This window comes from Pestalotiopsis fici (assembly GCF_000516985.1).
Source record: "Pestalotiopsis fici W106-1 unplaced genomic scaffold PFICI_Scf_16, whole genome shotgun sequence".
NCBI lineage: Eukaryota > Fungi > Ascomycota > Sordariomycetes > Amphisphaeriales > Sporocadaceae > Pestalotiopsis > Pestalotiopsis fici.
In genome coordinates this window covers 44,669-59,863 of record NW_006917106.1, presented here as the reverse complement: position 1 = coordinate 59,863, position 15,195 = coordinate 44,669, and the positions used below count along the sequence as shown (strand labels likewise).

The 15,195-nt window shown below is 50.8% G+C and overlaps 5 protein-coding genes across 5 annotated transcripts; 3 read left to right on the top strand and 2 right to left on the bottom strand.

Moving 5' to 3' along the window:
* Window positions 1-3,634: 3,634 nt before the first annotated feature.
* Window positions 3,635-4,698, top strand: PFICI_15188 (uncharacterized protein; the record flags this gene model as incomplete). The annotated part of the gene is made up of 3 exons (XM_007843769.1): window positions 3,635-3,701; window positions 3,794-4,219; window positions 4,340-4,698. 3 exons carry the CDS (start codon window positions 3,635-3,637, stop codon window positions 4,696-4,698), a joined length of 852 nt encoding a protein of 283 aa, XP_007841960.1.
* Window positions 4,699-5,776: 1,078 nt separating this feature from the next.
* Window positions 5,777-5,959, top strand: PFICI_15187 (uncharacterized protein; the record flags this gene model as incomplete). Its single annotated transcript, XM_007843768.1, has 1 exon — window positions 5,777-5,959. One exon carries the CDS (start codon window positions 5,777-5,779, stop codon window positions 5,957-5,959), a length of 183 nt encoding a protein of 60 aa, XP_007841959.1.
* A 465-nt stretch (window positions 5,960-6,424) lies between these two features.
* On the bottom strand, window positions 6,425-8,845 carry PFICI_15186 (uncharacterized protein; the record flags this gene model as incomplete). The annotated part of the gene is made up of 6 exons (XM_007843767.1): window positions 6,425-6,998; window positions 7,072-7,195; window positions 7,364-8,143; window positions 8,522-8,543; window positions 8,599-8,620; window positions 8,745-8,845. The coding sequence occupies 6 exons, from the start codon at window positions 8,843-8,845 to the stop codon at window positions 6,425-6,427; spliced, it is 1,623 nt and encodes a 540-aa protein (XP_007841958.1).
* Window positions 8,846-10,548: 1,703 nt separating this feature from the next.
* PFICI_15185 (uncharacterized protein) lies at window positions 10,549-12,256 on the bottom strand (the record flags this gene model as incomplete). Its single annotated transcript, XM_007843766.1, has 3 exons — window positions 10,549-11,970; window positions 12,044-12,142; window positions 12,224-12,256. The coding sequence occupies 3 exons, from the start codon at window positions 12,254-12,256 to the stop codon at window positions 10,549-10,551; spliced, it is 1,554 nt and encodes a 517-aa protein (XP_007841957.1).
* A 1,377-nt stretch (window positions 12,257-13,633) lies between these two features.
* PFICI_15184 (uncharacterized protein) lies at window positions 13,634-14,431 on the top strand (the record flags this gene model as incomplete). Its single annotated transcript, XM_007843765.1, has 1 exon — window positions 13,634-14,431. One exon carries the CDS (start codon window positions 13,634-13,636, stop codon window positions 14,429-14,431), a length of 798 nt encoding a protein of 265 aa, XP_007841956.1.
* Window positions 14,432-15,195: the final 764 nt, after the last annotated feature.

Genomic DNA, 15,195 nt, shown 5'->3' with positions numbered 1-15,195 from the left:
CCCCTCGCCAACCAGCTAGTATACTGTCCAGTCTTGGCATACGGGGGTTCTCTAGTATTACTTGAAACGTGCCACCCTCGTCGCCATGTTTTGACATGCCGTTAATATACTTGGTGATTCCACTTCCCAGGCCTGCTTTGATGCCCGGCTCCCGCGGCCCCAATTTCGCGGCTTACTTCCATTGCCTCTGTTCCAAATGCATCTGAAGCCTCGACTGCATTTCCGCTCCGGCGCGGGACACCTCGCCTTCGACAAGGCCGGAGGAGGAGCTCCTGTCTCTCCTGGACTTTCTTGCAAAGCCTAATGCCAGCTACGTGTAATATGTATCTACTCTAGGCATTCTGCATTTGTAATCTATCGTTATTGGTTGGCACAGGATCCCAATTCCGAAAAAATTTACTGTGTATGTACTATACATATGTAGGCAGTTATATTTCGAGAACCACGATGATGCTGGGATCAGACCAGGTATTGCATCTTTGATCCCGAATAGCTACAGCGACAGCCGGCTGTGAACGTTCTTGACCCAGCCTCGCCAGCTCTACTGTGTATGTACACAATTGAGAGATATCATGTGATAAGGCCCTTTCAAGGTTTCGTGGTAGCATTTCTGCAGCAGCACGGAATGATCCTTGAGGAAAGAGTTTCGAATTGGACTAGGATGCAGGGCAATGGGGGCTGCGTGAAGCGATTACCGGTAGCCTGTAGACTATAAGTCATCAGTGGCATCATTTCGGCTTTCATGAATCAAGATGATCAGACAGTTGTGATGAAGAAATCAGCTGGTCAACCTCATACTAATACTACGTTCATTTGTCTTGAGTTGGTGAAGGCGTGGCATTGGACGTGACGCCCATGATACGGTCGAAAAAATCATTATCCAAGAGTAGAAGATTTCTACTCGGGTATCCATAGAATCTGGGAGGCATATTGTTGTCGATGTCTTTTTTGCCGGCAGCTCGCGCTTACTCGGCTCACCACACTCGGCGACTCGCAAAGAGAGCGACGGTCGATCGCTCTCAGCAACGGTATGCCGTTCGCAAAATTCGTGACAAACAAGATTTTGTTCCACCATCCATCCACGCGGGATACGGTGAGTAAATGAGCCAGGTGCCAGTAAATATTCTCCATCTCGCTTAAGACTCCTCTCTGTTTGTGGGACGACACCAGGGCTTGGCCACTAATGAAGCCCCGCTAACGAAGAACCCATTCCCACTGATGGACGTGATAGACAGTGGCTGATACCATCACAATTGGTGCAGAACTCTTCAACGGAGAGGAACCATGGGTAGTTTATTGGATGTCTGAGTAGTAGTGTAGTGCCTAGGACCGTAGATCGTGTACTTGATCATGATCAATGCAGTTAGAGGCCGTTTGATATACAGGCTGCTAGCACACGGGAAGTTTTACAACCATCTTAAGGGCCAGGCTAGTGACTAAGCCCTCCGAGAGCAATGGTGGGAATAGCGACCGCCAGGCGGCAGACGGGGCCGCTTCTGCATATATCGTAGTAATGTGCCTGACGACGACAGGTCGAGACCAGTCAATTCCCTGACAAGATGTCTAGCTTTCCACTAAATTGTAGGCAGGTGAGTAGGTAGGTATGTAGGCACATTAGATAGTTGGTCCCAAACTGCTCGTAACGAGAAGATCTCAATGGGGTTATTTGTTATTTCCCGGAAGAAAAAAGTTGAGCTATCAGACAGCGCTAGAGTTGAAACTTTCCGTCTGTTGACGGCATTGCGCTGATATAATTATCTTGTCTTTTTATGGTGATGCTTCTTCATGTGTTGTATCATGGGCTTACATAATAGATACAACATTTGCAGGCTTCCAGTTTCGAGATTTGTTAATCCCTGGCAATCGGCAAGCGAGATCGCAACCCGTTTCCTTTTTTTTTTTCCTTTACTTCCCCTTCGTTCTAGTACACAGTACTACTCTAGTGCAAATATCCTAACATTGTAACGCTAGACACCGCTAACTAGGGCCCAACCCCTTTTACTAAGGCAGAAGGACATAATGGAGCACGCATCTAGGACAGGGTCTGGAGGAAAGACCCCAGTACTCAGATTACACACCCAGCTAATAACATTCGGTAATAGGCATGCGAAGTGTACTATGTATGTATGCCTTTGGGACTCACTTTGGGGCTTCTGGGCATCAACACAGGGAAACTGCCGATTGATAATACTACTACGCAACTTTAGCCGTCGACATCTGCCATTGTCTAAAATAGTACGTACCGAGGTAATTTAAAAAGGTCAAAAGTTCGCTTACTTGCAACCGAATGATAACCTCAACTTTCTCCCCTGAAGCCACAAATGTGCTGGGCTGGAAGCGCCAGCCTCGACTTGGTGGCACGTGAATAAGGTGCAAGTAACAACCTCACCTAGGTATGTACTGGTCCACGGGTAGGTGTTGACTTCCTAGCGCACTCATTATTGATCAAGCTGCTTGCTACACAGTACATTACCTCTTCCATACCAGATTGATACTAGCCAGGACGACCTTGATGTGTGCAGCAGCCAGGGCGGCAGCAGCAGCAGCAGCAGCAGAGTGCTACGTATGTACTATGCAGAGTCGAGACCATCAACCATCAAATACTCCTCCCGCTTATCTGGCAGGGGCTGCCATGCCACAGCGTGACCGTTGAATTGATCTTCATGACGGAAAGTCTCGTTGCTCGCTCTGAAAATCGATCGACGAATGGGATCCCAGATGACAACCACCTCTCAACGGCCACTCGCGCAATCAATCGAGGGTATTCCCGAGGTCATTCCCCGCTGTCGAAATTGCCGTCGACTCGATCAGCGACGGGTATGGCCGAGTTTCCCGTCCACGACACCGGTTCTCCAGCATTCTTTAAATACCAATGGTTCTGGAAAACATGGGACCTTTACCCGTAGGTACGTAGTGTGTGTGTGTGTTTGCTGTATGCCAATGATCTTGCAGTAATCCACACACTTGTCTGGTTTACGGAGTACGCGAAGTACAGTCGGCATACACACTGCACAGTACAGCCCATGGAAGCACAGGACATTGGGTCTCTATCCATATTCATCAGAATAGTACATCAGTAGACCCTGATCTATCGAGTGATCGTCGCGTCGTCGAGGCACTCGAGTGAGGCCCACAGAGGCGTGCTTTCGAAGCCTACATGACAGTAGTACACAGTAGCGTACAGAGAGGTGCATGCACGTACGCAGAAGACAGGGCTCACAATCACAATCCAATGCACTCGTTCAATGAGTGTAGAGATGCCAGACGCCTCATGGCATAGTACATAAATTCCCTAGGTAGGCCTGGACAGTGCTGCGGGGTGGATTGTCTCGCATAACAGATTCGAGACGATGTGCAACTCCCTGACATGGAAGACCCCCCTGTCTGTCGCTCAGAAACTTGCCCCATTGTGGTTACCGACCCATAACACCATCAGAGCAGGTGAAGCTACTACCTACTACCTATCTGTGAATGGAATACCTACCGGACTGGGTACGTAGGAACTACATATAAACATGGCACCTTTCTAAGATCGTTATCGACACTGCCAGCTGTTCTTGTTTCAAGCGAATCCAACCAACTTCTCTTTTCTCAATCCCTCGTACAGTAATAGTTACCCTACAACACTTCAGCCATGGCCGAAATTCTGATCAAAGACGAGGACCTCACCGGCCTCAAGGGCAAGGTCGTCATCGTGACTGGTAAGTAGCAAAGCTCGGGGGGTGAAGCTCGCCGGCAAAGAAAGTCCACCAGGAGTGCTCATACTAAATGCATCGATTCTTCCGTGCTACAGGTGGCTCTAGCGGTATTGGTTTGGCGACAGTAAAGCTCCTATTGTCTTACGGTGCTTTGGTTGTCAGCGGTGACATCCAGCCACACCCGGAGGCAGCTACTGGATCGTTCACCTTTGTGCAGACAAACGTGACTGTCTGGTCAGACCTTGTCGCTCTCTTCAAGAAGGCCAAGGAGGTTCACGGCCGGATCGATTCAGTCTTTGTCAATGCCGGTATTGGCCCTCGCGCCGACTATCTGAGCACCGAGGTTGATGCAAATGGTGACCCCAAGGAGCCTTCGCATGCCGTGTTTGACGTGGCTCTGAAGGGTGCTGTCAACACAACCACGTTGGCAATCTACTACCTGAGACAGCAGCCAGAGGGGGGCAGCATCGTCATCATGGCCTCCTCCACTGGTATTCAGCGCATGCGTGCCGTCGACTACTGTATGTTTACTGTCCAGTCACCCGAGTTTGAAGATATCTTTGGTCTTTTTTCCTGTATATATATATATATATATATATATATTCGAGATATATGTGACTGACTTATGGTACCACCAACAGCAACGGCTAAGCACGGTGCCTTGGGCCTGGGCCGAAGCATGACCGCGCTCATTAGCGCTGCTGGTCTCCCCATTCGGGTCAACACGCTTGCACCGTCCTGGACCGACAGCCAGGTTCTGCCCAACCTTCAGGGCCTCATGGACGCGATCAAGGTGGAGCTTCAGCCCGCCGAGGCCGTGGCGCGTGGTGCCGGTCTCCTCATCGTCGACAAGTCGAGACACGGCCACGTCATTTACATTGAGCGCAGCAAGTACAAGGAAATTGACGAGGCTTTGCTCATTCCGGCACACGCCAAGTCTATTATCGGCGAGGGCTACCCTCTCGAGGACGAGGTCTTGGCCCGTGTCCAGGCTTTGTAGATATGTGGCGATACCAGTCGCAGCAGAAACTTGATATGTATGTACACGCTACATAGATGCGTATAAAGTCCATAAATGCCTCGGTATCCGCGGTGGGAGTCACAGCTGGCTACCGCCACGTGACTCGACCATACTCTCCATCGCTTCCTAGGTCGAGCCGTGGCAGGACAGCTGGAGTCTCCGGGTAGGAGATGAAATACCCGTAGAATTGTATGTTAGGCGAAGAGCCGGGAATGATTACGAAGCAAACAAACTACAAAATTAATAAAGATGACAACTATGACAGCGGACTGTATGCAACGCCGTCCATAATTGTCATGTGCCATAGCCAAAAAGCAGTCTTACTGAGCCAGTGTTTACATATGTATCTTGCTTACATTTCGTAAAGACTGCAGGTGGGCATGTAATGTGAGTTTGCATTTGGATCACATCGAATTAATTATAATGTACCGAACGTAGGAACAATTCAAACTCGAAACATGTGCCATACGCATGGATCTTTAGTCATCAGTCAGACATAATACCTACTAGGTAGGCATGACATATGGGTTTATTGCGAGAGCGTGCAGGTAGAAATTCCTTCTTTTATCCGTTGGTTGGTTTTCGGTATGCGGGAGGGGAGGGGCAGACTCAGGCGGGCGCGTCGGGCCGCTCAAGCCAACTAACTACCTAGGGACCGCAGCCCTTGTACGCCTGCTGAAGGGAGATCTACAGTGGTCCTTCCAACGGTCAGCTAGGCGACTTCTAGACAGACAATCTGCCAAGTGCCAAGTGCCAAGTGCCCCGCCACTTCACAATTGGTTGATTGATCGCTGCGGCTCACGATCCAAGCCAAGCCGGGAGCTATGACGTCAAATACTTCCCGCGCAAGTAACTGCGAATAATTGGACAGGATCATGACAGTAATTGAATCAAAGTTGCCAATCTAGGCATTTAAGTTCTTGTATTCTTCCAGAGCCCACAAGTGTCTTGTATTGTAACACCAAAACCCATCACTTACAACCTCCTCCATCTCAGACACATAAGATCCGGCATCCTTCGCATACACTATACCCCCCTCAAAGTAAAGTTTCGAAAAATGAACATCCCATCCTTCAACACTCGCGAGAAGTCCGCCGAGGACGCCTACATCCGCAAGCGCGAAGCCGAGAAAGCTGCTGCTGCCTCGGCCGCCAAGCAGCAAAACGCTGGCGCGCAGACTACTACCCAGGCCAAGACATCATCACAGGCAGGCCAGAGCACACAGAGCAGTGCCAAGTAGGAGTAATGCCGCGCCAGCAACAAGATCTGGACTATGTCTGCACATTCACGTGTGACACAGCTCACAGAAGTCAACGAGGACTCGGTTCTAGCTCATTTCCTAGGCTGAGGTAGCAGGGATCGGAAGGATGTTTGTTTGGAAATAACATGAATGCATATGAGAATATATGGTCCAAAGCTTTTTTTTTTTTTAAGACACGAAAGAAATTACAGCAATTATTCACCTGCGGTACACAGCATGGGGATGGCCGTACTGATGAAGATGGTTTTGAGCTCACTCGGTAGTAATGAAACCATGACGGCCTGAGTAGACGGCGCAGCTTTCTTAATGTCGAAAATGGGCATCTAGTCACAAGCGATTCGTTCGTGCTATATTGGTTTGAAAATGACAAATCCTTGTTGGATTGTGAAACTCCACTGGCTAGCTCCAATGATGATATGTATATTATAGTGAGTATTTCTTCAGTCATACTGAATCAACTCTCTTCAGCTTCTCCGTGGCCACGGCTTCAACGCGGCCCGCCGTCCAGATCCTGATGCTCTTGCCAAAGAACCATAGTATCGGTAAGCCCAGGCTGAGAACAATCAAAGATTCGGCATAGATAGCAAACGTGTTGAGGATGCCCTTCTCCACAACCCAAACTGTGACTTGGCTGCTGAGGAAGAATGCAATCACAATCCTGAGACTGCTCACGTTGACCAATACGGGACCTGCCCACATTGGATAGGACTCGACCACAAACACATTGACCACGGTGAGCACCGTCAAAAATGCGAAAATGATGAAGAAGGCACCTAGCAGAATTAAAGCCCAGTGTAAGTTGTTTTGTCCAGCATATCCAAATATAAAGGTGCCCAAGATGCCCGAAACAAATGGCAGGATCAGGTTCGGTAGGTGGAATTCAGCCTCGCGAACTCCGCCGTGGTGGCGAGTGATCCATAAAGAGATCTTGTCAGACACTGGCCCGCCGAGAAAGTAGACGGCTATAGTGGCAGCGACAGTTGGAATCACCGAGAGGCCCGTGTATTGAAATTGCCACCTGGAGGTAAACATTAACAACCGTGGACGAGAAAATAATGGTGACACACCCGCAAATAAGTGTCATCTCTTACCCCTGGGCTAGCAGTGCAAACGACCCCAGTTGCTGGGCTGCCTGATTGATAATCACGAACGCTGAGTTCGCCAACGTTGTCCACAATATGGCCGGGAACAGGGTTGTACGTAAAGTATCAAGCACTACAGTATTATGTGTCAGCAATGTCTTTCCTAGATGGACGACGAATTCGAAATAGCTCTCTCAAGGAAAGACGACTGCAAGGCTGTTGCAATATTGTGTCTCACTAGGAAATCCATGCTTGTGGGATAACCCAAAACAGGTAAGGGATAACACAGCAAATTGCTTACTAGATCTGCCAGCTTCTTTCCACTCAAATCCAAACTGGAACACTCCTACCGTTGTCCACATAGTTCTTGGTCCGTATGTCTCGGGCTCGAGCCTTGGTCGCCGCTCGCCCGGTGCAAGCGCATAAATCTTTTGCCCACTCAGCTCTTCCTTGCCTCTCGTCCACCTCGTCTCGGGGAGAAAGGCGATCATGAGCGCCCACGCTAGAACTCCAAACCCGCTCGTGGCAAAATATAGAATCCTCCATGTGAAGTTGGCCGCCACATAGGGCGCCGCAATGCCCAGAGCAATGATGACGATACCCTGGCTGCTAATGACGGCACTCATGGCCTTGTTGCGCTGGTGGATAAACATGATATCCTGGACAATGAGCGGTATAAGTGCTTCGACTGCACCAGCGCCCAAACCTTGCAGCGCGCGTGCTGCCATGTGACTTTCCAAGGAGGTGCTGAGCCCAGCCCAGAGGCCTCCTATCCAAGCAAGTGCGCCGGTGAGCAAGAGTACAGGCCGTCGGCCAATAGCAATGGACAGCGGAACAAGGAAGTATGACGCAATGCCGTTGGCGAGCAGCGGAATGGTGGCCAAGAGGGAAACCTGGCCAATGTCGGCTGGAACGATGCCTGGCGGGACGACGGATAGGGGGTTGAAATTGATTGACCCGTGCGAGTTGGCCACAAAGTCCACGTCGTTTAGTGAGCGGGGGTCGACGCCAGAGTACTCGAGCAAGAAAACGGGGATCAAGGCACCAATGATGACTTCCGCGCTGAGGGCGAGCGAGCCGACTGTCAAGTGATGTTAGTTACCGTCGTGTTCTCAAAACAATGCCACACATCACCGCCGGCTACTTGACAACGAGCCGCTTCCCAGTGGTTGTTCTCGCGACCACCGCCATCGAGGGATAGACAGATAGATACCGCGACAGCAAATTGCGAATGATTGTAGAAGCATATTCTACTTGATGGAAACCTCACTGAGCGTTGTCTTCAACGCGCTGCTGCGCGGGGTTTCCATTATCTGATGAAGTCTTAAGAAGCCGCTGTAACTCACAGAAACACAAAATCCCAACCGCCAGCCATTTCTGTTTGTCGGGGATATTAAGAGGATCTGACTTGGACGTGAGCAGGAATAATCGTGATGATTCGGTGTCAGTGATAACACACCTTTCGGGTCTGGAGTCGGCATCTATGAATACCAATGAGCGACTGTCCATTTGGGATTTCAAGGCTCCAATACTCACCGGAATTAGACGAATCTCGCCACTACAACAATACGTGTTAGCAGTTCCCCTCTTGATAAATCTGCTATCCTGTAGCATTACTTCCTAGAGTATATGCTTCCTGAATGATTTGATATAAGTCAAGAATGATACAAGAAGTTGCTTACTTCTCGTCCACCAGGTTTGTGGACCCAATGACCTTCCTATCATCGCTTTCATCACTCTGTACAGACTCGGAGCGAGCCAGATAGGGGACTTTCTCATCCATAGTCCACCAGGCGACCTCTCTGTAAGATTCGAGCTCGAATTAAACTATATCGTCAAGTGTTAAGCATATCCGCACAGCGGAACTTCAAGGCTCAGGTCGACCAGGACCTTGATGCGAAGAGGTAAGGGGAATAAAAAGAAAAAAAGGGATAAGAGGAGAGAGATCCAGCTCTGGAAGAGAATCGCCAATGTGAGCAAACTCAGTCACTTATCATGTTATATTGTTTCCTGCTGCTGTAGGGCAAAGTGATCAGACCTGACATGTGGCAAGAGTCGTGGGGCTCGGATATGCCACTCAGTGGTACGACCAGACGTTTTGACACTATAGCAGCCTCGAGCAGAAACAGCAGCATGGCATTGGAGAAAACAGGATGCAGTGCCAGCAACAGCACCAATCAACCTGTTTGCGAGATTTCAGATGATGGCATCGGACCAGACTGATCTTCACGGCCAGACTGCTTGGCCCAATGCAGCGCGCAGAGCAATCAAAACCCTGCTGCTGCCTTTAGAAGAAAATATGGTCTAGTCTGATATTGCTGGACCGTTTCGGGAAGACCGCAGCTTGTTTGAAGCTTGAACCTAATGTACCTACGGGCCGTTGACTACGGGGCCAGAGGAGAAGGTCAAAAGGAAACGGTATTCTAGAATTATGATGCAGTCTAGGTAGCGCTTGCAGATTGATCGACCCGGGGGTGCCTGTCGTGATCAGCACGGCACTTGACTGCACAGCCTCTAAGCCGGGCATTGCGATTCCATCGTCCGTATTGAGAAACATTCAAGTCTCCCATCAATGATGTGTGCATATGGTCAACTGGTTGGCAAATGCTTTTCCTGGAAAGATCCAGTCAGAGGTTGACAATACAATTTGACCATTGGCTGAGGAGGCTCTGGCACTTGAGATTGGCGGCGTTCCCAGGTACATACATGGATAGTATGCAAAGTACAAACACTGCAACCTACCTCTCCAGACGTAGCCGTCCGCAATATCTCGTGTGCGGACGGGGCAAGGCGTGATTTGTTTATTCTATTTTCCTTCCCTACATTTTTTGAAAGGAAAGAGAAAAAAAACTTTAGGGTGTTGAAAAGCTCTCTTTCCTCTCCTACTGCTCAGACACGGGCGAGCTAGCGTCGAGTGAGTATGGCATTGACCGTCTCCACACGCCGAGGCGTCTTCTGTGACTTGCCCCTGGTCTCACCCACGATCTGCAACAAACAACAGTCCTAGTCACCTACCTAGTGCTAGATATGTAGTGATTCTATGGCTCGGTACTTGCTCAACCGACAGATGTGAATGGGAGTTCTTTTCTTCGTCTTTCTTTCTTTTCCCTGGTGCAAAAAAAAAAAAAAAAGCCAAGAAAATCCGAAGAGCTGGAATTAGATGACTAATAGCCATGTCTTTAAACTGGGCAATGGAAGTCCGGAAATTCCGAGCATAGGAGTAGCCCGTGCCGACGGCCCAGGGTGGAAGCGAAACACGGAAAACAATAGACTTGTACAGTCGAACCTGGTCAAATACTCCACGATGGTGGTCATTGAAGCGAGACGACACGTAGCATGGTAACGATGGACCATTAACATCGCATGATATGGGTTTATATCCGATAGTTTTACATTAGATGAGGGTTGTTGTGAAGGGTTCAGAACCTCCCAAATATCTACAACTTGCAAGTCTCACAGGAACGCTCTGGGATTAGAGAGTTACTACTACAAGAAATTGATGCCAACTCCCACACTCAGACCTTTGCGCTTCTCTTCTTCTCGCCTGACCACCAAGGGCAAGCTAAAGTTGAGCTCAAATCGAGCTACTGGATGAGCATAGACCAGGCCGAGTCCCACAGCCAGGCTGGGCAATCCCGTTGTGAGATCTTTCGTAGCTGATACAATTCCGTCCATCACGGCACCAGAGCTGAGTCCTTTATCCAATGGCTCCTCCCTGCTCTTTGACTTGTTTCGCAGGGCCACGGAGCGGCCGCCGTTGGCGAAGAGTTGGATCCGGAAAGGACTCTCGGGCCCGGCTCTTGGCAGTGGAAATAGCATGTTCACGCTTCCCGCGGCAAAAACGTCGCCGCCCAGGGCATCGCCACCATCCCGTGGGCCGAGACCTCCCAGCGTAAATCCACGAACGTCTGTTGGGCCGCCGAGGCTGAAGCGGTCGTTGACGCGACTCGGTTTTGCTCCGTCCAGGCCGTAGCCCAGCGGCAGTGGGTACAGCAGACCGGCACGGAAGCCAGCGCCTATCGAGACGCCCGAGAAGCCGCTTACCCCGGGCACGGGCACTGGTACAGCACCGCCGAGCTCCATCTCGCTTTTTGCGAAAGCTACATCTCCGCCCAAGGATCCCCAGCCGGCAATCTCACTTGCCGTCTTGATGAGGTATCCGCTCTGTGGCAGCATGGGATTATCTCTGCGGTCGCGCGTAAAGAGATAGGAGATGGCGCTCTTGACAGAATCGCCTGCATCGCCTCGTACAGTAGGGCTTGCTCGCTCACCCAAGCCAGTGACCTGCCGCCAGGCACCGGTGTAGCCTACTTGGTACTTGTCGCCTGCTGGATTGTTCCAGTTCAGCTTGACACCACCGCCCTTGACAACCTCTTCGTGACTTGCCCACGGCTTATGTGTGCTGCTCGCCAACCCCTCGAAACTCAGACGCAGGTCGGGGTTGCTCAGCACAGGAGTGCTGAACTCGGCGCTGTATGCCGAGCGGGTTCTCGTGCCCGTGGAGGCATTCAGAGATAGGGACTCTGCGCCACCAAAGAGGTTTCGCAGGTGCATAGTACCGTATGCGGAGCCTTCCGTGTTGCCCAAATCCGTGCCCGTCTTGAGAAAGACCTTTGACTTCTCGCGTACTCGCAGCGCAATGTCTAAATCGGTCGGAGAGGTCGAAGGGTCGGTTTGGGAGGGCTGCGACAGGTGTACGTGTATTTGGTCGTGAAAAATGTCAAACTTTTGTAGTTTTCCCACAACCTGTCCAACCTCCTCCAGCATCTCCGCCAGGGTGAAGCCAGTGCTGGCGCTGCCGTGTACCAATGGCTGGAAGAGAGGGTCGAGGAAGGATTTGCGGGTGTTTTTGGCACCATGGACCTGCACCGACGAGACAGTGACGGGGAGGGTGCCATTGTGTTGCAACTCGAGGGAGTATTAGCATGATGGCCTTTGGTGTCGCAGTCTCGACGACTAATCCAACTGCTCAGCAACTTACGAGATCGATGTTGCGTGCCTGTGCCTGTGCTTGTTCTCTCTCGGCAGCCAACTTCTGCTCGACCGAGGCCGTCTCTCGTCGGAGGAGACCCTCAAAGGCCTGTTTGAGCATTCAGCGCATGTCAGCGAACCAGCAAGTCCAATGCAAATGCTGCCTCCAGCTTGCAGCAAGTAAACTCACATCGTCGCCGCCTTGAGAGCTGTTTGCAGCCATTGTGACGACGGGGCACTGCGTCGATTCGGCTCCGGCGGTTTGCGATACTGTTTTGTCTCGTGAGAGTTTGCGGGTTTAGGTGAAGAGCTTGAGGTGTAAATCTCGGCTGATCCCGGGCAAGCTCTACAACCTTGGTTGCTTGGGCGCTTCATGTAACTGCAGCTCCAGGTCGATAGAGGCTCCAGATTGTGGTAGGGATCCACCGAAGCAACGGCACTACGTAGTAGTATATAGCCGTGTACGGCTGTGTGCACGCCCCTAGGTAATGTATGTACCTTACATAAGGTACATATGTACCTAGCTTGGGGAATCGACGTCAATGTTGTGGCGGTGATGAGAAAGTTTTTATGCAGCGTATGCATTTGTGTATGCGCTGCATAAAAACCAGGCTCCCCAATTTTTGCCGAGTGTGCTGGTGCACTTCTTGTCTGATGTGGGGCCAGCTCTCAGAGCAATGCAAATGTGGCATAAAAAGTAGGTACCTATTTAGCACGTCCTGAGTCGTGTCACAAAGCCTCTGAGCCCAGGAGTCGCCCGGTAACAAGCCCCTAGCAATTCCTGTGACCCTTTTTAAGAGAACCCCCCCACCTTGTTAACATCCACAGTCATGATACTGGAGACTTGAGACTGGCGGACTTTTATTCTTTGCCTGCGCCGGCTCGCACGTGCGCTTACCAATATACAGCCCACCTGCAAACACTGAAGGTTACCTCCATGGATCTTGATGTACACACATACCTAGATGCTTATGTATAATTGCTTTATATAGGTACGGTGCTTGGGTTGAGACTCGTGTTCCTTATCTTTCATTGACCTTTGAAGCAGCGCGTCTGAGGCAGATGCGACGGGTTGCTGAGATGTTTAAAAGAAGCTTCGTGCATAATGTACATACAAAGAAGTGACGTCCCGTGCTGTGGTTACTGCCTAGGAAGGTACAAGTACAGGCGAGACCTAGAGGTTAGGTAGACTGTCCTCTCGGTCCGAGTGAGACAGCCGCTCCTTGGCTCCCCCGGACTTCACACGACTCTTGTCAATCTATCACTACTACACTACTTACTACGTACGTCCATTCGTGACATACTTGGCGTTCTTTTGCCGCCACCGACCGATTTCCTGTAGGGCTTCTTCTTCATCACCATATCATTCGTGTCTACACACAAACCCAGTCGCTCCCCTCGATTTCTCAAGGCTGCCGTGAGGCCGCTTTATATCATTCTTTAGCCGTTGTTTGCACCGTCTGCAGATCTCGAGAATCGTGAGAGGCGCAACCAACTTTTGCTGCTGCGCCCATTCAACCAACCCACTTGTGCGCCCGTTGCAATCGCATCACGGCAAACGGCAACCACGATCAGCCACCCGTCCCAAGCATCGGCGAACATGGCCAGCAAGGCAGCGCACAAGCGCCTTACGCGCGAATACAAGACAATTGCCCAGAATCCGCCCCCCTATATTACCGCCCATCCCTCGGACTCCAACATCCTCGAGTGGCATTACATCATCACGGGCCCCGAAGACACTCCGTACCATGGCGGCCAGTACTGGGGCACCCTCATCTTTCCCGCCAATTACCCCTTTGCTCCCCCGGCCATACGTATGCACACGCCATCAGGCCGCTTCCAGCCATCGACTAGACTGTGCCTCTCGATCTCGGACTTTCATCCAAAAAGCTTCAACCCGGCATGGGAGGTTAGCACCATCTTGATAGGCCTTCTGTCCTTCATGACGAGCGAGGAAATGACCACTGGCTCCATTTCCGGCACAGAGAGAGAGAGAAAATACTTGGCAAGGCGGTCCCGTTGGTGGAACTCGACTGGTGGGGGCTCGCAGCACAAGGCAGCCCAGAAAGGTAACATCAAGGCCGGGGATGGCGGTGCCAAATTTCGGGCAGAGTGGCCCGACGTCGACAAGGAAAACAAGACATGGATGGCCGAGAACAAGATCGATCCTGCTACCGGGGAGCCGCTTGGGGGCGCGAGCTGCGGTCCACAGCTAGGAATTGCTCAGAGCAGTGGCCAGACCCAGGCTGTGGTGGATGCTGTGGTTCAGCAACGTGACGCGCCCGGTCGTGGCTGGATGTCAAGCAGATGGTGGTTCGCAATCGGCGTTCTCTTAATATACACTGCCATCGCCCGTTGGCTAGGCTGGGAGGCGGAACGACCACGGCAGGGACTGTAAGGCAGGAACAGTGACAGAGACAGAGACTTGTCTTACAGGTGCGGCGTCACCCTTTTTCTTTTTCTCCTTTTTCTCTCTTTTTCTCTCCTTCATGTCTGGGTCGACTTGGTCTGATCCCACGAGGGGACTGCATCGCATATTACTGCGCATTTCGCATGTATGAGGTTTATTGTCAGGATTATGCCGGCGTTGAAGGCGAAAGGAATCATGATTTCATTCGTGTAGCATGTCTGGAATAGCGCGGTCATCTAGAGATTCTCCTTGATGCGGACGGTTCAATGCTTTACGTATTGGCAAAGCGTCAATATCGTTGTATATGGCTGTCTACACGTTTTGGCGCCAGAGTTCCGCCGGGAAGGGCCATTTAGCGACCAAAAAGATGTATATAGATCATGGTCCCAGGTAATAGCTACGAATACTCGTCTCTAGCAAATGCACACATTTCCCCGTGACATTACCCAAGTCTCGGCTCGAAAGAATGTTATACATAGTAACATGCCAGGAGGGCTGTGTTAGGCAGCCGTGGTGACATTGATATCAGCGTGCATATTGCCAGTGGCGTACGGACGCCGTCCACCATACGCGTGATGTATTCTAGGTTGTTGTGATGAATAAGCCTTGAACTGCAGCTATTGGTGTACTTGTATAATGCATTGTGGGTAGTTGGGTGACAGTAACTGGGCAGGTGCGCATAAGGTAGTCCTGGATTTTGCTGATGATTTTTCAGCATACTCATGTTTGATTTACGATGTACGCGCTTCATT